Source organism: Lepidochelys kempii, chromosome 8 (genome assembly GCF_965140265.1).
Source record: "Lepidochelys kempii isolate rLepKem1 chromosome 8, rLepKem1.hap2, whole genome shotgun sequence".
Classification (NCBI taxonomy): Eukaryota; Metazoa; Chordata; order Testudines; family Cheloniidae; genus Lepidochelys; species Lepidochelys kempii.
Genome location: NC_133263.1, coordinates 4,508,881 through 4,531,474, shown reverse-complemented (window position 1 = coordinate 4,531,474; position 22,594 = coordinate 4,508,881). Strand labels below are relative to the sequence as shown.

At 56.7% G+C, this 22,594-nt stretch overlaps 1 protein-coding gene across 5 annotated transcripts in view; it reads left to right on the top strand.

Annotated features, from left to right (window-relative positions):
* Window positions 1-21,508, top strand: part of LARP1 (La ribonucleoprotein 1, translational regulator) — a 77,858-nt gene extending 56,350 nt beyond the window's left edge. For 4 of the 5 annotated variants that reach the window (XM_073355235.1, XM_073355234.1, XM_073355238.1 and 1 more), the window contains 15 exons: window positions 298-429; window positions 987-1,139; window positions 3,307-3,469; window positions 4,418-4,562; window positions 4,937-5,111; window positions 5,691-5,860; window positions 6,359-6,712; window positions 10,198-10,321; window positions 11,812-12,017; window positions 12,190-12,296; window positions 12,958-13,109; window positions 14,047-14,191; window positions 14,548-14,657; window positions 15,460-15,587; window positions 17,263-21,508. In XM_073355235.1, the coding sequence (XP_073211336.1) occupies window positions 298-429; window positions 987-1,139; window positions 3,307-3,469; window positions 4,418-4,562; window positions 4,937-5,111; window positions 5,691-5,860; window positions 6,359-6,712; window positions 10,198-10,321; window positions 11,812-12,017; window positions 12,190-12,296; window positions 12,958-13,109; window positions 14,047-14,191; window positions 14,548-14,657; window positions 15,460-15,587; window positions 17,263-17,484 (2,486 nt within the window). In that variant the 3' untranslated portion in view covers window positions 17,485-21,508. Of the gene's footprint in view, window positions 1-297; window positions 430-986; window positions 1,140-3,306; window positions 3,470-4,417; window positions 4,563-4,936; window positions 5,112-5,690; window positions 5,861-6,358; window positions 6,713-10,197; window positions 10,322-11,811; window positions 12,018-12,189; window positions 12,297-12,957; window positions 13,110-13,328; window positions 14,192-14,547; window positions 14,658-15,459; window positions 15,588-17,262 lie in introns of those variants that run through there. The other variant, XM_073355236.1, reaches the window with a different exon arrangement.
* Window positions 21,509-22,594: the final 1,086 nt, after the last annotated feature.

Below are 22,594 nucleotides of genomic sequence, written 5' to 3'. Positions count from 1 at the left end.
CAGAGACTGTGGGGAAGGGAGCGGCACTGGTGAGCCAGAGGGGAGCCACACCCAGCCCTCCTGTGCTATGGTTCTGCAGTCTCCCTGAGGCTGTTTTCAGGGCAGCGGGCCAGCAGGAGCCGCACAGAGGGGGGGATCTGTGTGAGAGGCCCAAGCGCCTTCTGGCCTGGAATTGGATGCACCCTAGATTTTTGTCCCTGCTTGAACATGCAGGGAGAAGGGGAGGGTGGAGGTGGAAGCAAAGATTTGTTCTTCCTTTTAAAGCTGTGTCATGCCCAAATCCTGTCCCTCGTTCAGGCAACAAGCACAAGTGGGTCCCTCTGCAAATAGACATGAAGGCGGAGGCGCCCAGGGACAAAACGGCCTCTCGGAACAACCGGCAGAATGAGCAACACAGGCACCCCTCCAACAACCGCAGCGAATTGAAAGGTGGGTGGGCTGGGCTGGGGGTGGGGGGCAGGGGCAGGCGGTAGCTCCCCCCCCCTCTCGGCACCTGGTGGCATGGCTGCTGCAGCACTCCCAGCCTACCTGGGGTTCCCCCGTGGCATTTCCACCAGCCATCGCTGGATCTGAGCGCTTGCAGGGAGCGGCGCCTGGACGCTGCGGTCAAGGGCATGCTACGGACGACGTCCCAAGGGAAGCTCTCGGGACCGTGTCGGTCATGGTACGATAATGCCAGATGGGCCCTTTCCCAGCCACTCTTCTCCAACGCAGGAGAGGGTCGGGGAAAGCCTGGACTCTGAAGCATTTGCCCCCGAGGTAAAGAGCTCATCTGGGCGCAGAGAAGGGCTTTAGCCGTGTCACTTGTTCAGGGAGCATTACAAAGAGGCTGTAATTGCTTTAGATGCTAGACTCCTTCCAGGGCACTCTGGTACCTGCCGAAGGACAGAGGGCAATGGGGGCGCAATCCCCAGGCCTAATTGCACATCGGAGCCAGCAGAGGGCGCTTTCACCTCACCTCTAGTGTCCCCCTTGCTCCCCCGCAGGCTGGCACCCGGATAACAAGCACGAGCGGAACTGGCCTGATCACGACGAAACCTCCAGTGTCAAGAGCGAGGGAGGAGCAGTGCGAGGAGCCTTCCGGGGCAGGGGCCGGGGCAGGGGCCGGGGCCGGAGCCGAGGAAGAGGAGGCACTCGCTGTACGTATAGCCCTGCTCTGGGTGTCTAACTGGGCAAGATGCAGTCAGCAGTGGACTGCATCTTATTCTCGGAGCCCTTTTGTAAGGGGCCCGTGACTGACTGGCTGCTGGAGTGAGTGGGGCTTGGAGCTGGTTTGTTCTTCGGGAAAGTATTTGCGGGTGATGGTGGTTGAGTGCTTGTGGGAACAGTCGGGCATATCGCATTCCTCGCAGCCCTGTGTCTTCATGTCACCTGTGATGCAAGCGTTCACCACAGGCTAGAAAATACCGTAACTCCATCACGTGGAATGGTAGATGTGGCAGCTGATAAACAGCCCTAGTTTGGTACAGGTCAGCCACGGAAATGGATCATGCACAGACGGAGAAAAGTATCGTCTGTGCTCTGGGTACCTCGGCGTTTCTCCAGCCAGACCTGGGTCCTGGCAGTTCAGGGACTGTCGGTTAGTGCAGCACCGGGGCGGGGTCACAAGTAACTCTCCCCCTCGGACGCGGCTTTGGATGTGGAGTGCACGTTGGCCAGGATACCAGGGCTGCCTGGTGTTTTGAGAAGTGTCGTGGGATCCACAAGCCACGTCTGGATGAGCATCCCGAGTGCTGGTTAAGGACTGGCCCTCCTGAAGTGTTTATACGGTGCCCATTGCGGTAACGCGTGAGCACCTCACAATCAGGGGGATGCATATGCTAATGCCCAGGTGATCCTCCTCTGTAAGGGTGGAGCTGAGGCCCAGGGAGACTGTGACCTACCCGAGGTCACACAGGAAGCCTGGCACAGCAGGGACTTGAACCCGGTACCGGCAAAACCCAGGCCGGCATTGGATTACTGGTCTCCTCTCAGCAGGAGGCTAACTCCTCCATCAGCGCATGGCTGGATCTGCTTTGAGTATGAGCCTAAGCACTAGTTTGGTTAAATTTTCCTCCCGGCGTCCTCAGGCCCTGAGATACAGCGCTGTGAACTTGCTGTGATCCCCTGCCTTTCTGGCTGCCAGAGCACTGCCCAACTCAGAGAAATGAGTTCCTCACCAGCCCCTGGCTGGGTGCCAATCTGTGCAATGAGCATGACGGAATAGCTGCTCCCAGTGAGGGGTCTCTTGGGGGGGTGGGGAGGGGACAGCTGCTCCGGAGGAGACAGCCATGCCCATTCCAGCAAGAGGCTCCAAACCCCCGGCAGGCCTGCTGGGCCAGGGAGTGCAGAAGACGGGGTGTGAAAGGAAAACGTGGCGAGGTGCCCCTAATTACAGAGCTGCCGTGAGTTGTGCTGTTGAGAGCTTCAGCCCAGAGCTGCAGCTGCTCCTAGACTTCGTAGACACCCCCTTGGGGTTCCTCTGTGTGAACGCAGCCTAAGCCCAGGGGATGCCTGGCTGCACTTGTCTTAATATGAACATTTAGTATTTTTTTCCCCACATCCGCTGTTTGCACCTGATTTCGCCCCACCTCCTTTGTATCCCCCCGCATGGAGGGGGGTGGGGTCGGGGGTCAGGGATGCGCAGGAGTTCTTGGCCCTCGCTTCTCAGTCCTCTTCCTTATGTTTGTCATGGGGAGAGAGGACTCCTGGTTAATGGACAGGCCCCAGGGGATGGGGCTGCATGAGCCTGTTAGTTCACGTGGTGGTGATTTGTCATTTGCTGGGGCCACGAAAATCCAGCTGACTTTGCTGTGACAACGGCCAGTGCTTTGTTCACCCGAAAGGCTCAGCATTCCAGCCGAATCAGAATGCTCTCCTGATGGCTAAAGCGGGGGGGGGGGGGGGTTTCAAGCTCCCCATGCTGTCTGGGTCCCTGTCCTTGCTCTTTAAGGAGATGGCTGGTAGCAGCAGGGGCTTTGCAAAGCTGGAGGTGTCTCTGCTGGAATTGCTGCAGTGTCTGGACACCTACCATCAGCCCTTGTTCTGTTTGCCGTGGTATTTACAGAGTTAGGGAATTGCCTCGGGGCAGGAATCCGTATTGGAGGGGCCCCCTTCATAGTTCCTGTGCAGTTCTCTCTTGTGACTGTCCTGACTGCTGCTGTGTTCTGGGCCCTAAGCTGGGATTGTTGGTAGAGCGCTGCTGTTTGTATGGCGGTAATGCCTGGGTTGTATCACCTTGCCACGCCCTCAGGAAGATCACAAAGACCCGGGGACAGTAGATGTCACTTGCCCCCTGAAAGGCCTGCCTTTCTTCCTCTCTCTCAGCACACTTTGACTACCAGTATGGCTACCGGAAATTTGACAGCTCAGACGGCTCACGCACCCAGAAATACGCTAGTAACATCACCTACTACTTCGATAACGTCAGCAGCACGGAGCTGTACAGCGTGGATCAGGAGCTGCTCAAGGACTACATCAAGCGGCAGATGTAAGTGCTGCCCCTTCCCTGGGGGCCGGGGGCATCCCTAGCCAGCAGAGCCAGGGACTGGGATTTGTCCCCTCTTGATGTGGTGCTGTGGCGTAACATGGGGCAGCGAAGCTCCATGAGCCTGCACTGGGGGCTGAACTCAGCTCAAAATGTGGCACCCAACTTACCTGGGATACTCAACAGACGTAGCCTTGGGAGCGGCTGCAGCCTGGGAGTCGATGCTTCTGTCTGCCATGGAGTTACCGAAACCAGAAGGGGGGAGGGGCTTGTGGCTAGGCCATGGGACTGACTCCAGACCTGGGCTCAGTTCCCTGCTTTGCCAGAGACTCCCTTGAACAAGGCTCTTGACTCTCTGCCCTTCAATTCCCCACCTGTAAACTGGGTCTCTTGCCCGCCCATGGTCTTTGTTTAGATGATAAACTCTGTGGGGCAGGGACTCTGTGCGGAGAACTGAGTCTGACGGGACCCCTGGCTGAGCTGGGGCCTTCAGGTACCCTGGGATACAAGCAAGAGCTAACAGTCTGGCTGTGAGCAGCTGGCTTACAGGTGTAGGACTCTGGCTATCGAGGCGAGGGGGCAGAGAAGTAGAAGGGTGGTGCCTTTTCTGGCGTCCAGCCCTCTTTTGGGGAGATGCATGAACTGATAGGCCCCCTCAGAGCTGAGCCACTACCAGAGAGTCGCGTAACTTCCCTTTCAGAGATTGCGCTTGAGCTCCTCTTTGCCCAGCGCCACTAACGAGCTGCTCCTCGTGCAGGTGGCAGCCGTGCAGGGCTGGCTTCCAGCATCTCTCTGCGGTTTCAGGGCCTGGCCTGAGCTCCCAGGGCGCCCGCTGTCACAGGAAAGGCTGGAGATCCCGGCGGGGGTGGGGGTGGCTCGTGGGGTCTGCGGTGCCTGAGCAAGGTGGTGATAGTCTGTATCTCCTTCCTTCGCTGCCGGTGCTCCGTGCAGAGAGTACTACTTCAGCGTGGACAACCTGGAGCGGGACTTCTTCCTGCGGCGCAAGATGGACACGGAAGGCTTCCTCCCCATCACCTTGATCGCCAGCTTCCACCGGGTGCAGGCCCTGACCACGGACGTTGGCCTCATCGTCAAGGTGAGGGCTCCTGACGGGGTCACCTCTGGGAACAGGGTGGGCTGCTGGGCAAAGCTCGGCTCGGGCCGTTCCCCTCCTGTCCAATCCCCGATTCTCTCAAACCTGACTTTCCCGCTGACTTCCGGGAAGATGCTGCGGCCATTGGGGGACTTGCCCAAGGTGAGGCCAAGCAAGTCGGACTTCCTGCCTTGCCCCACTGGTGGAACCCCAGGGTACGTGAGCTAATGGGAGCACGTTGCTCCCTCCCCGGTGCAGATGCCAGGGTTCTGTCTCCACCTCCCTGCAAAGGCAGCCCCAGCCTCCAGGCTGGGGTTCATAGCCGCCCCTTGAGGGGCGTCTCTGAATTAACACCGCTCGGGGGGCTTGGTCTCCAGGCTCTGAAGGACAGCAAGGTGGTGGAGATTGTGGACCAGAAGATCAGGAGAAAGGAGCAGCCAGAAAAATGGCCTCTCCCCGGCCCCCCCATGGCAGACTACACACAGACTGACTTCTCTCAGCTCATCAACTGCCCCGAGTTCGTCCCCCGGCAGAGCTTCCAAAAGGAGACAGGTAAGAGGGGGAGCGTTGGGGTGAGTGGGTGCGTGTAACCGGGGAGAGTGTGGGAGGCGAAGCTATCTAGTGCTGTCACGAATTCATGTAATTAATAGCAGGTGGATGGTGTTTTTGGGGCAGTTTGTCCTGTAGCGACCCTGACTCTCCCAGGAAGGGTCCTGCTGAGGATGGAGGGGGGCCCAAGCACCCGAGACCCTTTGGGCTGACACTTCTCAGGGCTGCGTAAACTCAGTGGGTGTCCAGATCCCCTGAGTGGCTTTGCAAATCTCAGCCTTTCAATCTAGACATGGCAAACTGTGGAGAATACGACACATGGAGCAATCCTGCATTTTGGCAAGAGGGTTCCCCGTAGCAGCCCTCTCCTTGCTGCAAGGCCTTTCCCTTCTCTGGACTTGGTGTTTGCTGCTGTGGAGGCAGCTTTCTCTGGGACTTTCCTTCCAGGTTTTTGAGAATAAGACCCTTGAATGTGCACAGACTCATGCCACTTGCCCTGGGGCCGTCCTTACCTGCGTGGGTGGATGTGCAAACACTTACATGCCATGTATAAAACCCTTGTCTGTCCCGAAATGTATCTAGAATCTGCCCCCGGCTCTCCCCGCTCTGCCAGCCCTGTGCCGACTAAGACTGAGGAGGTCAGTAACCTGAAGACGATGCCCAAAGGCCTGTCTGCCAGCTTACCGGACTTGGATTCGGAGACGTGGATTGAAGTGAAGAAGAGGCCTAGGCCTTCCCCAGCCAGACCCAAGGTACTGTGCGGCGTGTGTGGCTCTCCCCATGTAGCAGGCTGAGCTGAGAAACGCCACGGGGTGGGAACAGCGCTGGGCAGTGTCTGGGAAATGGCTGGGTTTTGCTGGCAGTTGTCTGGCCAGCTCTAGCAATGAGGCAGGAGCAGATTTAGTACTTGACTGGCTTCTGGGGCATGACTCCCGTGGGTGGCTTTCCTGATTGAACGTGGGCTGTCAGCTTCGTGTGGCCTAGAGGGGAAAAGCAGTGAGCTGAAGGTGACCCTGTTCTTTCAGCAGCACAGAACCAGCAGCCTTTGGGACGGCAGGGTCACTCCATGTGTTGTGCTGAATCAGCACCAGGGTCTTGCTGAGGCAGTATTAACTCGCCAGGGCAGAAATGTGCAGTTCTCCCTGGCTCCTGACCTGAAAACCCAGCGGGCCTCGCGGTGACTGTTCTGCCGGAGCCCTAGCTGCATCCCCCAGGGCCTCCAACTCATCCTCTCCTCCGTTTGCCTTTAGAAAGTGGAGGAGTCGAAAGCACCGCAGAAACAGAAGGACCAAGACGAGCCTGAGGAGTTGGACTTCCTGTTTGACGAGGAAATGGAGCAGATAGACGGCCGTAAGAACACCTTCACCGACTGGTCAGATGAGGATTCTGACTACGAAATCGACGACAGGGACGTGAACAAGATCCTGATTGTGACGCAGACGCCCCCTTACCTGCGCCGGCATCCCGGGGGGGATCGCACAGGCAATCACACCTCCAGGGCGAAAATGAGCTCTGAGCTAGCCAAGGTCATCAATGACGGGCTGTATTACTATGAGCAGGACCTGTGGACGGAGCAGTTTGAGCCTGAATATTCGCAGATCAAGGTGAGAGCTAGAACCTGTGTCCCAGCATGTGTCTGGGTGACCCTACCCCTGGCTTAGTTAATCCAGTGTGAACCATACGTGGGGGGCGCGCTCATTTCAGGTTGAGTAGCTGGCTTATTTCACTTGGACTTAAAACCTCTTCCTAACCAGCTCATGCGAAACGAAATAAACCTGGTTCAGACTGAAACAGGCGCGACTGTACTGTGTCTTGCGCTGGTTGAAAATCACAGATGAGCCCTGCGACAGGGTTGGGCGAGGGCATCGCATGGTGCTCATGAAAGGTGTCCAGCCAACAGTGCTGGATTTGGGACTCCTACCCGCCGAACAGGGTCACAGGTAGCAGCATGGCTAGCTTTGCCCCCGGCCCCGAGTTTGCCCTAGAGAGCCCTCCCTTAGGGCTCCCAGGCTCTCTTTCATCCCGCCCTAGCACAGCACCTGGGAGGGGAAATGGCTTTAGTTAGAGGGATGGGTGCAGTTGGGCAGGAACCAGCCAGCCACACCAGTTCCTTGTCCCTTCCTGCCACTTGGACCATATCTCCCCCTTCCTTTCTCGACTTACAGCAGATCTGTGCTCCTGGCCATCTCCCCCAAGACTCTGCCTCATTTCCTCCCCACTTCACCTCTGTTCTCACTGTGTCCTGGCCTCGCTCCTTTGGGCTGCTCCCACTGTCTGCTTGTGCATCTCTGTTCATGCTGCATTCTGTACTTGAGAATTGCTCCTTAAAACTCACTCTTTCCCATCCCCCCGTTCTGTCTTCCTCCTCACGCTCCAGTGGCCTGCACCTTGGAGTCTGTTTCAGGCCTTGTAGAGCATCACATCATCTCTGGGGGTATGTAAGCCTTTCTAGGGCTTGCCCTCCAGACGTGGCTAGGGGCCCGGTGCCCAGGAACTCTGGGCTGTGGGAAACCAGATTGGAAGCTGACGCGACAGTACCGGCTGTAGCTGCGGAAGTCAGGGTGACATTGCTGAGGGAGAGGCAGCTAGATGCTGGGAAGGGAGGGACTGAGGAGAGCAAGCTGCAAAGTGCTTCTGCTCCTCTGTGAAGTCGGAGGAGCCGACGCCTCTGCAGGAAAGCAGGTGCAGTACCGTTAGCTGTCCGAGACCACCCCACACTCGTCTCCCCATGCACACGGGAGCCAGGTCAGGATCATTCCACCCCCCAAAACGTTCCTGCGTGGAGGCTGCAGTGTTCGGAAGTCAGGAGGTGCCAGTTTAAAGCGCCCCTTTATGCCTGTGTGTTGTGGTCGCTTTTATTTTTGGTATCCTACCGCGTCTCTGGTAACACAATCCTGGTCACAATTCTTTCCAGTGACCCCTCCCCCCGACCCGTAGCCCCTGCTCTGTTTTCGTTGCCACAAGGACCTGTCGTATCTCCGGAGACTCTGGCATTTTATAGGTGGTCTCTGTTCTCTCTGAAGAGCCACGTTGTGGGCAGCCGATTCCAAGACTTTCTCTTCAACCCAGCGAGCAGCACAACCGTTCAGGGAGCGAAAGCAGGTGGCCAGCACATGCCGTCAGTGGGTTGCTACTGCACTAAGGGGGCATGTTTCTCACTCGGGTTAGCTAACGGGGATTAAAATAGCAGGGAAGACCCAGAACAGGCTTTTGACTCAAGCCAGGCCTTGTCTCGACGACAAAATTAAGTTGACTTAAGTTAGGTCTCCGTACAGTCACTGCGGTGATTCATGTCCACACTACACCCCCTCTGGTGGTGGTGCATGACACCACTTCCACTGACTTAACTGTGTGGGGTGCTGACAGCTGGAGCCTCCCTGCCCTGGGGCTGACAGCCAACAGGCGATTGTAAGCAACACCGTGTCTACACGGACGCTGCCTCGCCCAAACGACATCACCCTAAGCAGGACCCCTCGTGTAGGTGGAGTTACCAGGTCGGTGTAGTGGGTGACTTACATCGGCGGGAGCAACGGCGGAGTGTAGTCACTGATAGGTTGATATAAGCTGCTTTCTGTTGACCTGACTCTGTAGTGGAGACCAGGCCATAGCCATTCAAGTTCAACCCAGACTCCCCTGTGGGCTTGACTTGGAGTTAGAAGCCAAGGTACCATGTCTTCGCTGCTGTTTTAACCCAGGTTACCTCACTCAGGATAAGAACACGCTTTCCCTCGCCCCCGAGAAGGCCTTAGTCTGCAGTGTGTTGCAGAAGAACAGTTTTACTGAGTAATGCTCACAGAAATGACTGCCATGGACTTCAGTGATGCTTCCCCGGGCATACGCGGGGCCGTGCTTGGTACTACACCATGAGGGGAAATAGAGCTGTGCCACGGGGAGCAAATTGAAGCTGAGAATGGGGAGGCGGAAGTGGTCGGGGTGAGGAGCAGAGGGCCCAAGGGAGGTGCTGTTTGGGCAGCCCTGGGCAGAGTCACATAGTAAGAGGGTGGTGCGTGCAGTCCAGTGGGACACCTGGGCCCTTGCTGGGAGCATGCTGAGCCTGTATTAGTACCCCAAGAGAGGAGAGGGGCTGGGGGGTGAAGAAGGCGCTGGAGGCCTTGGGGAGGCTGGTCCCTGAGTGGCCTTGGAACCCAGGGGAGCTGTAAGACATTCTAGAGGTAACTGAAGTGGGTGAGTGTGAAAGGAGCAGGAAGGGGGTGGTAATGCCCGTGTCTTCTAGCGCTTTCGTATATTTATCCTCACAGCAACCCCAAGAGGGTAGGGAAGCATTGTTACGGTCCCCATTGTACTGAGGCACAGAGAGGCTTCAGTGCCTTGACCAAGGTCACCAGGAAGTGACCGGAGCTGGGAATTGAACCTGGATCTCCTGCGGCCTCGGCTTGTGCCCTGGCACCAGGCCGTCGCTCCTAGAGATGAGCATGGCGCTGCTCTGGGAGAGCTCCTCCAGGTTGGATTGAGAGTTGGGCTGGCTAAGAGCAATGAGACAGAGAGCAGGTGACGGCCCCATCCCTGCAGGACATTGTCACGGGCGGGTTTCCCTTTCCCGTCTCCAGAAATGCATAGCTGGGACAGCAGAAGTGCGAGAGATGCCAGGGAGCTGCTCTAGCCCGGGGGGTGCACGTGGACTTGGGTGTCACATGCACCGCAAATCGCTCCTGTAGGGAGGGAATGGAAGGGTTCCCTCGTCCTGTCCATGGCATAGAGGGGTGAGCCGTGCCCCTCAGCGCTCGGAGCTGGCACTTCCGTGACTGGCACCAGGACAAAGGGGTGGGGCCCCCTTTAAAAGCAAGTCCTAGGCTAAGTTGGATTCCCCCTCCTAGTCTAAATGGGCTGGCGCTGCAGTACTGACCTCTCACCAGAGTTACCTGCCGGGAGAGGGCAGTGGTGAGGGCATGTCCAGGCTGTGCTGGCAACGGGAGGGAACAGGTAGATTTGGGATGAGCCACAGATGAAGTGTCTGCTCAGGGCCAGCGCGGAACCCCAGAGGAGGCTCTCAGCTGAATCGGGATGAACCGTCCTGTCGTGGGCAGGGCAGCTGTGCTGGCTACTCCATTCTCTTCATCTTTAAATGCAGCAAGAGGTTGAGAACTTCAAGAAGGTGAATATGATCAGCCGGGAGCAGTTTGATACTCTGACCCCAGAGCCCCCCGTCGATCCAAACCAGGAAGTCCCGCCTGGACCCCCCAGATTCCAGCAAGGTAAGAGATGCGGTATTAAGGATGTATTTGTGTAACTTACTTCTAACTCTAGGGAACAAAGCTGGTTGGTCCTGCTCCAGGTCCTGAAATCTGGAGAGAGGGCGCCGGTGGCGTTGTGCCGCCGTGAGCACGTTTGCCGAATGTGCGTTACCGGATACACCTTAATGATGGGAAGCGTTACCAGAGCTGGAGCCTGATCTGCTGTGGAGAGCCTGGTGTCTTTGACCTGGCAGCTGTCCCTGGAGTGACTCCGCTGAGCAGTCGCAGGCTCCATAGCAGCTGATGAGAAGTGGGCAGGGGAGGCAGGGTGTCTTGGTGCTGTGGGTAACGAGCTGTGCTCATTGGGACCCATCCCCTGCTGGCCGGCCAGCTGGAGCACCTTGAACGGGGGCCTCAGTCATGCTGGGGCTGGCATGCTGCTGAACCGGGGATCGGGATAAGGGCATAGCGTAGTGCTCCGGTGACCCCGGGGTGTGTGTGTGTGTGTGTCTTGGGGTGGGGGGGTTGCTCACCAACCATCCTGCCCAGGAGCCTCTGAACCAGAGGGGGACCCTGCCCTGCACTGGGCATCCCACCTGTCACATCTGCAGTACAAGATGGGTCCCTCCACGGTCACCAGCCGCCTAACTCCTCAGGCTGGAGCTGCTCCCTCAACCAGGAGCAAAGTGTCCTGTCCCCTCCGGCTCCCCTCTCCCTGTTTCCACTGGGACAGAGATGGTGCGTGCTGCAGAATCCTTCCAGGAATCTCCCCGTAGAGGCGTGGCCTAGCACGCCTCCCCGGTCTAGTGACGCCGCTTGCCCCATGAAACACAGAGCAGAGCACTCAGGGTCCCGGGAGAAGGAGCCCAAATTCAGGGGTCTCCCAGGCAATGTAGGGTCTTAACGGGTCTCGCCTGTGGGTCATGCTGCCAGGTGACCTCTGTTGCACTGAGGGAGAGGTGACTTTCACAGTCGGACTTACTGGCTGTATCTTTCCTATGAATGAAATGAAGGGATCTGCATGTAGGACCAGGTTGAAGGTGCAGCTGGGTCCAGTGGTCTGGCCGGGGAAGTGGTAGATGGGGTCTCCTCTCCCTCCCCCCACCGTGTGTGTGGGGGATGGGGTTCTCATTAGGAAGGGGTTTCTCCCTGGTCTGCAGTAGGAGACTGGCAGAACCACAGAGCCCTAGTCCCATAACTCTTCTTAGCCCCACATGGTTCTTCCCAGCTTTCCACCCAAGGCAGCTGCCGCTTTGTTGTAGCAGCCTTCTCCCTGGTGCTTGGTGTTTGTCTTTCTGGAGGCGCTCGGTGAAAGGTCTGAGCTGCAGGCTGCTCCTCCAGGAGCAGGGGACAGCAGATTGCATGTCTGGTCCATCTCCTGAACAGGCTTTGGAGAGAGAGAGCTCCACCGTGCGGTTCCAAGTACAACCAGTGGGGCCCCTTCCCCTCAGCCAGAGCTCGGTGTGAGCTGGTTTTTGGGGGCTGTTCCCATCCCCCTCTCCTTCCTGCAGTTCCTACCGACGCTTTGGCCAATAAGCTATTTGGAGTTCCGGAGCCTTCAACCATCGCCCGATCTCTGCCAACCACTGTGCCAGAATCACCCAACTATCGCAACGCCAGGACCCCCCGGACCCCTCGCACGCCTCAGCTGAAAGACCCAACGCAGACGCCCCGGTTCTACCCCGTGGTGAAGGAGGGCAGGACGATAGATGCCAAGGTGAGATGTCCCAGGGGGTTCGGGCCGCATGTGCAGGTGACGATGCTTTCAGCTACCCGGGAGGTGTTTGGTACTCCTGCTTCCTGTCTGGGGTGGCCACAGGAGTTGGGGAGGCAGGGGGGGAAAGGGGTCAACCCAGGAGAAAAGACACTTACGCCGCTGTCCCTTGCAGACCCCCCGGAAGAGGAAGACGAGGCACAGTTCAAACCCCCCCATGGAATGCCATGTTGGCTGGGTGATGGATTCCCGGGAACACAGGCCTCGCACTGCCTCCATCAGGTATTCAGAAGGGCCGAGGAGGATGGGAAGGGGCCAGAGAGAGACCTGTAGAGCTGACAACCAAGGAGCAGTGCGGTGGGAAGGCGCTGTCTGGCCCTGGTGCAGCCCCAGCGCCCTCTGGCCCGAGAAGCATGGCGGTCAGCGGGGTTAAAGGGCTCTTCCCTCTGTAGCACGCTCACCCAGTGGAGCTGCCTTTGCAGGACGGTTGGTGACAGGGTTGGGGCTCCATTTAAAGGGAAGGAAAAGAATTGTCCCCCGTCTGCGTGACGGACACATCAGAGCAGCTAAATGCATGTGGGAAGCTAAACCAACGTGCGCTCGTGTCAGAGGGGCCTGCTCCGAATAGTGTCTGATTTCTGTAGTGTTCTGGGTGGTTGTACAAGGCTATAGACCGAAGACAAGGGAGGGCCCTGGCCTGAGGAGTTCGTGTACCAGCCCCTTTCCATGCCATCCCCCGTACGATCAGGTAGCAGCATGCTGCAGGCCACTGTGCAAACCACGTGAACCTTGCTTTCCTCCTGCTGTGCTGTCCGGCCCCGGGGTGCTCCCTCTCTCGCTGGGCTGCAGCCTCTCATCCCACGAGTGATGCTGTGGCTCGGGTTTGCACCTGCTGGTGCCTGAAAGAAGAAAAGGTGGTTTGAGTGGTGTGTCTTGTGCTCAGCTCCAGCCCCTCGGAAGGAACCCCTGCCGTCGGGAGCTACGGCTGCACCCCCCAGTCGCTGCCCAAGTTCCAGCATCCTTCCCACGAGCTGCTCAAGGAGAACGGCTTCACGCAACATGTGTATCACAAGTACCGTCGGCGCTGCCTTAATGGTGGGTTGGGGGAGGCCCCGCTGAGCTCACCCCAGGGCTGCTGGAGCTCTCGCTCTGCCTAGCAGAGGGTGGGGGCACCCCCTGTGCAGCAACACACCGTAGCTGCACGGGTGACCTATCTCTGCACTGGCATAATAGACGCTGCTGCTGCTGCCTAAACCAGGGCAGGGACATGGAACGGACAAACCAAACCTAACCCTCCTTCACCTTGCATTGTAGACTAAAGAGGGCACCGGGTTACTGGTAGCTAGCATCGCGTCTCCGTGCACGCAGAGGGAACTGACTTTGTGGAACTTACACCAACCGGCAGCACAGTCAACCTGTGGAACTCCTTGCCAGGGGATATTGTGAAGTCCAAAACTATAACAGGGCTCAAAAAAGAACTTGATAAATTCATGGAGGAGAGGTCCATCAGTGGCTGGGGGGGGAGGGATAGCTCAGTGGTTTGAGCATTGGCCTGCTAAACCCAGGGTTGTGAGTTCAATCTTTGAGGGGGCCATTTAGGGATCTGGGGCAAAAATTGGGGATTGGTCCTGCTTTGAGCAGGGGGTTGGACGAGATGACCTCCTGAGGTCCCTTCCAACCCTGATATTCTATGATTAGCCAAGATGGGCAGGGATGGTGTCCCTAGTCTCTGTTTGCCAGAAGCTGGGAGTGAGTGACAGGAGCTGGATCACTTGATGATTCCCTGTTCTGTTCCTTCCCTCTGGGGCACCTGGCACTGGCCACTGTCGGAAGACAGGACACTGGGCTAGATGAACCGTTGGTCTGACCCATTATGGCTATTCCTAAGTGGTGGGTTACATTTAGGGCTGGATGCCCTCGTAAGCTTCTCCAGGGCATCTTCCCACTTCATCCCTGTGCCGCTGCTCCTGGCAGGGGTAGTCTACCCGTCTGCCTGGAACCCAGAGTCACTGCTTTCCTTCCCCCCCAACAGAGCGCAAACGCCTGGGCATCGGTCAGTCCCAGGAGATGAACACGCTCTTCCGCTTCTGGTCGTTTTTCCTCCGAGATCATTTTAACAAGAAAATGTACGAGGAATTCAAGCAGCTGGCATTGGAAGATGGCAAGGAGGGATACAGGTAGGGAATGGTCACCTGTGCTGTGAGTTGGGACGGGAGGCCGCATTCAGGTTTCGGGATGAGAGCGCGTGAGTGGGGCGGGGAGTAAACGCTGGCGGGTCTTAGAGCAGAGGGAGCGAGTGCCACCCTGGGGAAGGAACAGGGGAGAGGCTCAAGCTCCACCTCACACAGAAGCAGGGTATCAGCTGCGGTGTGTCCCTCAGGAGTGTTCCCAGCCCTGAGAGATGGCGTCATTCCCTGTTGACCCGGGGCCGGGCCCAGGAGCCCGGGGCTAGCTTAGGCTTCTCACACAGTTGCGCTGAGCTGGTGTCTGCACGTGGCGCTCACGAGCCGGTGGCTGCTGCTGTGTTCTGCAGGTACGGCCTGGAGTGCCTTTTCAGATACTACAGCTACGGGCTGGAGAAGAAATTCCGGCCGGACATATTTAAGGATTTCCAAGAAGAAACCATCAAGGATTACGAAGCGGGTAGGTGGTTCCTTCGGCCGATCCTTGAAGCTTGTCACCCAGCCCTGCTCTCTGTGACGGGCTTCCTCTGGGAAGTCCAGCCGTGCTCCAGGTTTACTGTGGGAATGGAGACCGGGGAGCAGCCCTGGCTGTAACCGTCCAAGGGCTGTGTGGAGTAGAGCACATGGGAACCCTCGGCGACTCTGGGCTGAAAGGGACATCTGGCTGTTCGGGACACGGAGGTGGCTGGGGGCCTGGCGCTGGGAAGGCTAATGGAAATAGGCTGTAGTCGATGTTCTCCAGATTCACCCTTTGTGGGACCAGGTCCTTCAGGGTTTCTCTGAGGGCTTGCAGTGACCCAACCCTCCGACTGAACAGGACCCCCTGCACCCAGAGCTAGTCACTGTCTCCCAGCGTGGGTGACCCAGTAGTGAGAGGGGTCCTCTCCTCTCCCATGGTTCAGCCATGCCGTCTGTGCTGTGCTCACAGCCCCTGCTGGCCTAGGGAGCGACAGGCCAACATGGTCTCCGTGTGTGGAAAGCAGACAGGCCCTCCTCTGCGACTTCATCTCAGGATACGCTCCTGGTGCCACGCGGTCATTGTGCCAGACCCAAAGGGTTTATTGAGGCGTCTCTGCACCCGATGGGTGGGTGCCACGTGGTTACAGGCAATCCCGTGCGCCCTTGGCGGAGATCCAGTCTATCGCAGTGAGCCTGAGAGGCCCCTTCGCACAGTGTCTGTGTTCGGGTGGAGGGTGCTTGTTAGGCTCTCGGGAGCCCTTCGTGGACAGCTCTGATGACTGTAGCTTTGTGTCTCGTAACAGGGCAGCTCTATGGGCTGGAAAAGTTTTGGGCCTACTTAAAATATTCCAAAGCCAAAAACCTGGACATTGATCGCAAGCTGCAAGAATACCTCAGCAAGTTCAAGCGCCTCGAGGACTTCCGAGTGGACGTGAGTAGGCGCTGCAGCTGATGGCTCTTCCTACTCCCCCCCCCCCCCCCCCCCCAAATCTCCATCCCTATCCCTGACCACTTCTCCCAGGGCAGGGGCGGTGGGTGGAAATTCAGTCAGAACTGGGGCCAGGTTTAACTCAGCAGCAACCCCTAGTGTGGTGTTCAGGTCATCGCAGCTGGGTGGGGGAATAAAGACACGCCCCTTGTTTCTGTGTCGAAGGGCCCCCTGAATACAGGGCTGTTCCTTGGCTACTCGGTCTCCATGGGAATAATATTTAGCTTTGTTTTGCTTCCCCGGCTCTGGACAGCTGTGAATTGCTTCCCTGCTGGAGAGAAGCATGGGCCTTGCTTTGATCCCACATGCTCTTTTGTAGCCAGGCGGTGCGTGTGGGAGGCCGGAGGACGCTCCCCCCCACATTGTGAATGGGGTTAAGGTTCATTTTCTCCCGAGATCTCTGAGGAGGAGTCAGTGACTTTCAGAGCAGCTGATGTACAGCTCGACAGCGCCTAGGGGCCGGCAGCACATGCGTGCGAATGTCAGGGGCAGGAGATAGGAGAGAGAATTTCAGATGAACTTTGAAATAAAGCGGGGGGCTGGGCAGGAGGCTGCTGCACAGATAGCGTATGGGTGTTGGAGGTGGGGCAGGACAGAAGAACAGTCAGTGTTAGATAAGGAGAGAGAGAGGGGCCTGCCTGGTATGGTGGAGCCAGGAAAGCTAACCCTGCCCCACTGGCATGTTGCTCAGCTCTCAGGGGTTATCACAGGCCTCTCCGATAGGAGTTGTTTTGCGTCGGATCAGTTACTCCTCTGTACCTGCCAGCCCGTTCCCCCGTGCCCAGCACTCATGAGGGTGCCACTGGGTTTGCATATTGGGAGCCAGGTTAAGCCTGTTTGTACAAACATTTACCCTATTAACCCCCCCGTCCCCAGGGAGACAGGTAAGTATTTCTCCTCCCTATTGTGTCCATGAGAAAAACCCAGCACCCAGTTAGCTGGCTTGCTTGGTGGAGCCAGGTTTGGTAGTCAGAGCTGGTTCCTCGTCCTGCACCGGACTGCTGGACCATACTGCTCTGCTGAGAGAGGCTTGGCAAAGAGGGGGAACCTGCGAAGCTGAGCTTCGCTGGAGGCCCCGATGCCGTACCTGCACGCGGTTAGGGGATGAATCCTGGCGGTGGAGGGTTGGCACCATCAGTGTATTTAGAGCAGGCCGCATCCCAGTGGGACCTCGTGTCAGGAAGTGCGAATGATTTGCCTGCTGTCATGACTCAGCAGGAAGCAAAAGCAGCTCGAGCTGCTGCCTCCTGGGGAGAGGAATTGGGGATTATAACAAGAAAGGGAGGCCGAAAACTGTCCCAGGCCGAGGATTGGCCTAGGCCTGAAGCCAGTTCGCCCCACAAGAATTCTTCCCTCTGGCTCCCTAATGCAGCCAGAGTGCAGCCCTCCCCCTGAGCACCTGCGTGAGCAGATGGAGAGGCTGAGCTAAGGTTAACTCCCCTGTCCCCCTTGTTCCCTGGGATCCAGGGAGGGCTCTTGTACCTGTCGATGGGGCTTCCCAGGTGACAGGTGCAGAATATGGATACGAGGGGGTGGTGGAGGCAAGACCGCGGCAGCGTGCGTGGGGGTGACTTGCTTTGAGATAGCTGCTCTGATGCCAGGGTTCTTTCTCTTTCAGCCACCCATGGGAGAGGAAGGTGGTCACAAGAGATTCCCATCAACGCTGGGAGGAGACGGAAGGAAGCGCTACCCCTCCCAGTCTTCCAGCAAACCGGTCAGCCACTCCCCATCCAGCCAAGCCCATGCCTCGTCCAGCCAGCCTGTGAGAGAGGATGCCAAAAACCTGAGCCACCATGCCCTTGCCACAGCGGCTGTGGAATCTCAAACACTGGGGAAGTAGAGAAGCTGGAGCTTCTGCTTCCTATTGGGGAAGGGGTGGGTTGGTGGGGAATTTGACCGGGGGAGGGGAGAAGTGCGGTGGGGAGGGACCGAAATGGAGTTGGAACGTGGGTGTCCAAGAATAGGCTGCTGGGGGAAACTTCAACGCACACAACCTCTCTTGTGGCTGGAAAACAAGACGATCCCAATCCAAAAGGGATCCTTTGCTTGCTGTCTGTCACTGACTGAAGCCGGACCCCCTCCGCCCCCACTTTCATGTCTTAGCTTCTTTCTGGGTGGGTTGGGAAGGGGGAGATATTTTTTTTATTATATATATATCAAGTTTTAAATTATTGATAGAAGTTCGTCTGGATTTACCAAAATCACTCTGCGCTACGCAGCTCCCCACCCCCCCCGACCCGACACGCACCCCTTCGGGTCAGCTATGCAGCCTGCTCGGAAAGCTACGAAGCTCCGCGTCGAGTCGGCCTGCGGAACCACCGACGTTCCTGACCCGGCTGACTTCACCCATTCCGGATACAAGGATGCGTTTTAAAAACAAAAACCCAACCGATACAGAAAGACTTGATTGTATTTGCCCCTCCTCCCGCCAGCTCCATTTCCCAGGGTGGGTTCTCCCTCCACCCAACTAGCCCTTCCATCATGGACAATTGGAAGTCAACCAAAGGACCTTGACCAGACATCGCAGTGGGCTCATTCGACCTTTCTGTGCGACGACGGGATCTGCAGGCTCGTGCAGGAACGCTGACTGCACTAGAAGCAGGAGCTTTCTCTTCCTCCCCCTTTGAAAACCACAAAAAACAAACAAAAAAAAAACCCAAACCCTCTCCACAGACTGCTCTCCCTTGGCTTTCTTCCTTGAAAATAATTGTTGCCTTATTGTGGAGTGGGAGTTCTGTGCCCCGCCGGACTTCCTCACGTGGCCTCGGGGCGTGGCGTCTGCGTGGGGCAAGAGCCCCTTCGTAACCGCCTCCCTGTGGGATTCCTGCGGGGAACGGCTGGCGATCTCCCGGGCGACCCGGTTGCATTGACACAGACACCGGAGCTGCTCCCTGCGGCCGAGAGGGACGCTGTAGGAACCACGCCGGACGATCCCCTTCCCTTGGAGGTGGGCTGTAGGCCCCGCTCTGGAGAGGACGCCGTGCTGACGCAGCTTAATCTAAGACTTAGCCTACGTAGTTGAAGCCGATGTGATGTATATACTCTTGTAGCGTCCTTCCTGCTACAGCAACTGTCCGTGCTGTTGCCTCACTCAGACTTAGAGGTGCACTGTCATTTTCTTTCTTCCTCCGCCAGCCCAACAAGCAGGGGGAGCGCTGGGGGGTGGGGTGGGAGAGGTTGGTTATTGGCCAGCTGGGAGGGTAGGAGGCTAGCAGGGAAGGGGGACAGCCCCAGTGGCCGGATTTCTCACTGCTGAGGGGAGACGTGGAGCCAAGAGTAAGGTGACGGTCCCGGAGCACGTTCGTGCTACGCCATGGCAGCTGAGGAAAGCGGATACCGAGAACCCATCTTGGACGAGTGCTGACCCCAGGGGCTGGCTGGGTGGGGTTGCTCTCAATTCAGCAGGCTGCCTGCGAAATGCGGTCTCAGTGCGGGTTTCCCTGTTACAGACTGGTGCATTCAAACCTCCTCTTTCCCCCCGTTAGGGTGCACGGCAGGCACCATGCTCCAGCTGTCACGAAGCCCTGGGTTTTGTTCGCCCGACCACAGCACCGCTGGGGCATTTATCAGACTCAGCGGTGCGCTACAGGAGCCGGCTTTGGGGGGCGCCTCATCCCCCAGCACGTGCGTTCGGACTCTCCGGAAGACAAGCTGAGCCTGGTGGGGTTTGGCCGGGGTGGGGAGCAGACGGGGCTGAGATGGCGCAGAAGGAAGTTGTGGCTCACAGGTGTTCTGCATCCCAGCCAGGAGGCAGTGCAGAATTCAGGCTTGAAGGCAGAGGTGGATCCCCTGGGAGGGGAAGGGGTACTTCCCTTGCTGGTAATATGCTCTGCCTCCATGTGTTTCTGCGTGTGCTTTGCTGGGTTCTGTGCTGCATCTCCTGCGTGTGCTGGCCTTGCAAGCCAGGGAGGAACTTGCTCGACAAATATTGAAAACAATGTCTGTCTGCAGATGCTGCTGCCTTGGCCCGCTGCTGTCTGGGTAGTGGGGGGGAAACCTTCCCCCCAGCTCATTGTCGCCCCATCAGCTTTTAGTGCAATGGCATGTCACTTCTGAGCATCCCGCTGATTTAGGGCTGTCACATACTAGGGCACCATGCCTGGCAAGGGGGGGTGTCTCTAGGGCTTGCATGCTGCTTAGTAGCTGGGAACCCTGCCCTGTACCTACAGGAAGCCCAGCGGTGCTGGGGGAGGGGGGCTGGAGGGCAGCAGTTCAGAGCAAAGCTCAGTACAGCAAGCTGGGTGGATCACCTGGAGTTTGTCACCATTGGGTATCGGCATCGCCAGAGGCAGGTAATGAGAGGTCCGTGAGCTGCTAATGGGCCCTGTCCAGCGAAAGCAACCAGCTTCTCAGAGTTATACTGCTTAAAACAGGCTGCTGTGGGGAGCGGGGGCAGAGATGCTGGTTGTTTCAGAGCAGCTTTGGGTGACTCTACAGCCAGGCTGCTGTCGCTAGCTAGAGCCGAGCCAAGGGAACTGAGTGGCTGGTACTTTGTGTTCCCTCAAATCAAGATCCTGGTATATTCCGCAACTAAAGCCTGCTAATGCTTTAAACACAGAGGCCTGCCCCAGTATCCTTGCCTTATTCTGCCGTGTCTGGGATAGCACGGAGTGCCCAGTTGGCCATGTGAGCCCCAACATGCAGGTGCAGTGCTATTGCGTGTCAGCCTTGACTTTGAATTTCCCTCGTCTTGTGAGCTGGAGCCAAACCCTCACTCTTGCAGGTGTGCTGGGATTTAGATGGGGGTGGTAGGGAAGAGCCTGGAGGACACTGAGGAATGACTGCGGAGACACCGCTGTCTCTGTTGTTGGGGCGGGGGGCATGGTCTCTTTGTTACCAGTTGTTTGCATCTGAACAACTCAAACCAGGAATTAGGAGAAATGGGCTCGCCTTGAGGAGTGGTTGCTTGTGAAATCCAACAGGCTAAAGGAGCCATTGAAGATGGCAGAAGTGCCCAGGAACGTCCCAGAGAGCTTCAGAGATCCAAACTGATTGATTTGCTGTTCTGTCTTTGTTTGTGCGACACCCTCTCAAATTTCAGCCCAGCGCAGTTTGTTTCCCATTTTAGTCAGTGGTTTGTCATTTGTTGTCCGTGTGAATGGGACCTGCCTAGAAAGACGTCTCTGCAGGAGAAGCTTGCCCAGAGGAGAGATCCCAGCAGTTGTGCAACAGCCCAGGATTGACATGCTGTTGAATTGTAGCAGATTACAATAGGGTCAAGTGTGAGCTGTGTTTGCATGTTGCTGTGTGAGGCAGGCCCAGATCCCCGGGGAAGGGAGAGGAGATGTGGAAATGAACCCGAGAGAGGCAGCTGCATTGCGTCATGCATGTGGTCCTGAAGACTGAAATAAATCAAGGCAGCAAGGTCCTGTTTCACCCTATGCTCTAGAGGGAGAGGGGACTTTTGCTCTTTACTCCCTGCAGTGTACAATGTATACCCCTTTCCAAAGGGGGGAAGACAATGAAGTATTTGGCACCAGGAGTACGAGTCTATGGCAGCATTGCTCAGATGAGGGCTGACCCCATAGGGTTCTAGCCTGTGTCCACAGGCACAGAGCCTCACAGCCTGCCGAGTGGGGACCAGGACTGAGGGGTGACTGAATGCTAAAATTGACCCCAGAGAGGTCTGCCATGCCTCATGGTGCACACGGGGTGAGTCTCTGGAGGCACCTTCCCAAAGCTAAGTGAGACCCACCTCTGCTATGTAGAATATATCTACAGCTAGAGGATTGCATGTGTCTGAACGCCCCTCCGAGGAGGGGTGGCGGCTGTTGAAATTGGTTTCCCTTCTAGAGAAGAGCAGATGGTCTGACCTCTGCATTGGCCTGATTTCCTTCCCCCACCACGGCTTTCCCGAGAGGAACTTTAACTCCCTTCTAGTCAGGGATGGTCCATCTTGACTCTCCCACCTCCTTTTAAAAAAACAAATACAAAAAAAATGGTTCTCGCATGTGCTGATGGGTTCTGTAGCTTGCAGTTGCCATGTCTGCGGCAGAGGGAGTCAGAGGCAGCTGTTAATGCAGAGCCAAGTCTGCCCCACGGCCCCCAGGTGGGGGTGCAGTTGGCCTTGCCATTCCAGGTGGAAGAAATGTCTGTTAAATCATGTGCATCTCCTCTCTCGGGCCCTGCACGTTGGTGTCCATCTTACAGACAGCTGTGGCAGGATCCAAAGCACTGTGGTTCAGGGTTTTTACAGAGGTCGGGTGGTTTGGGGGTTTTGTTTTTTTTCAAGGAAAATGTGTATAGGGTGCTGCTGCTCTGTCTGCTCCTCGTGGCTTGTTTCCCCCTCCCGGTGGTTATCTGTAATTGTTGGGTTCTGTCCAGGTTCACTCACTCTGCTTCTGATTGGTTGACTGTACTGTAACAAATGACATATTAACCTCAATACTCTGCCATACTTCTGTACATGTACAATAGGGCAATGCGGAGGGGAGCCTTTTAGCTGTTAATGCCTTTCTGATCTATACTTTGTTTTATCAAACACACACACAAACCTGTATATGTAGCAGATTGTTTGCAACACTCTATATCCTCTGTGTGTCTCTTCTCCGAGACCTTGGGTTGTCAGCTCGCTTTCTTTTGGAATCAACGTTAGGCTTTTAATAAGGAGAGGGTTGCTACACTTTTTGTTAAATGCCTCACTGACTTTTTAGTTTTAATTTCCAATTCCTATAATAGAGGAGAGTGGGTGTGGGTTTTGGGTTGGTTTTTTTTGTTTTGTTTTGTTTTTGAAAACAGTTTCATCTCTGATGTGGATTGGGTGGAGTGACTTAAAAAAAATTCTAGGGGTAACGTTTCAAAGAGTCGTTTACATCTTCAGTTTCTGAAGACACTTGAACATAGGACCGACGTATCTGTGACAAGCACACCCTATTGTTGGAAGCTCTCTGAGCGTGAAAGGGCATGGGCTTAAACCTATCCATTTCGGTTTTTATAGACACTTTTTCATG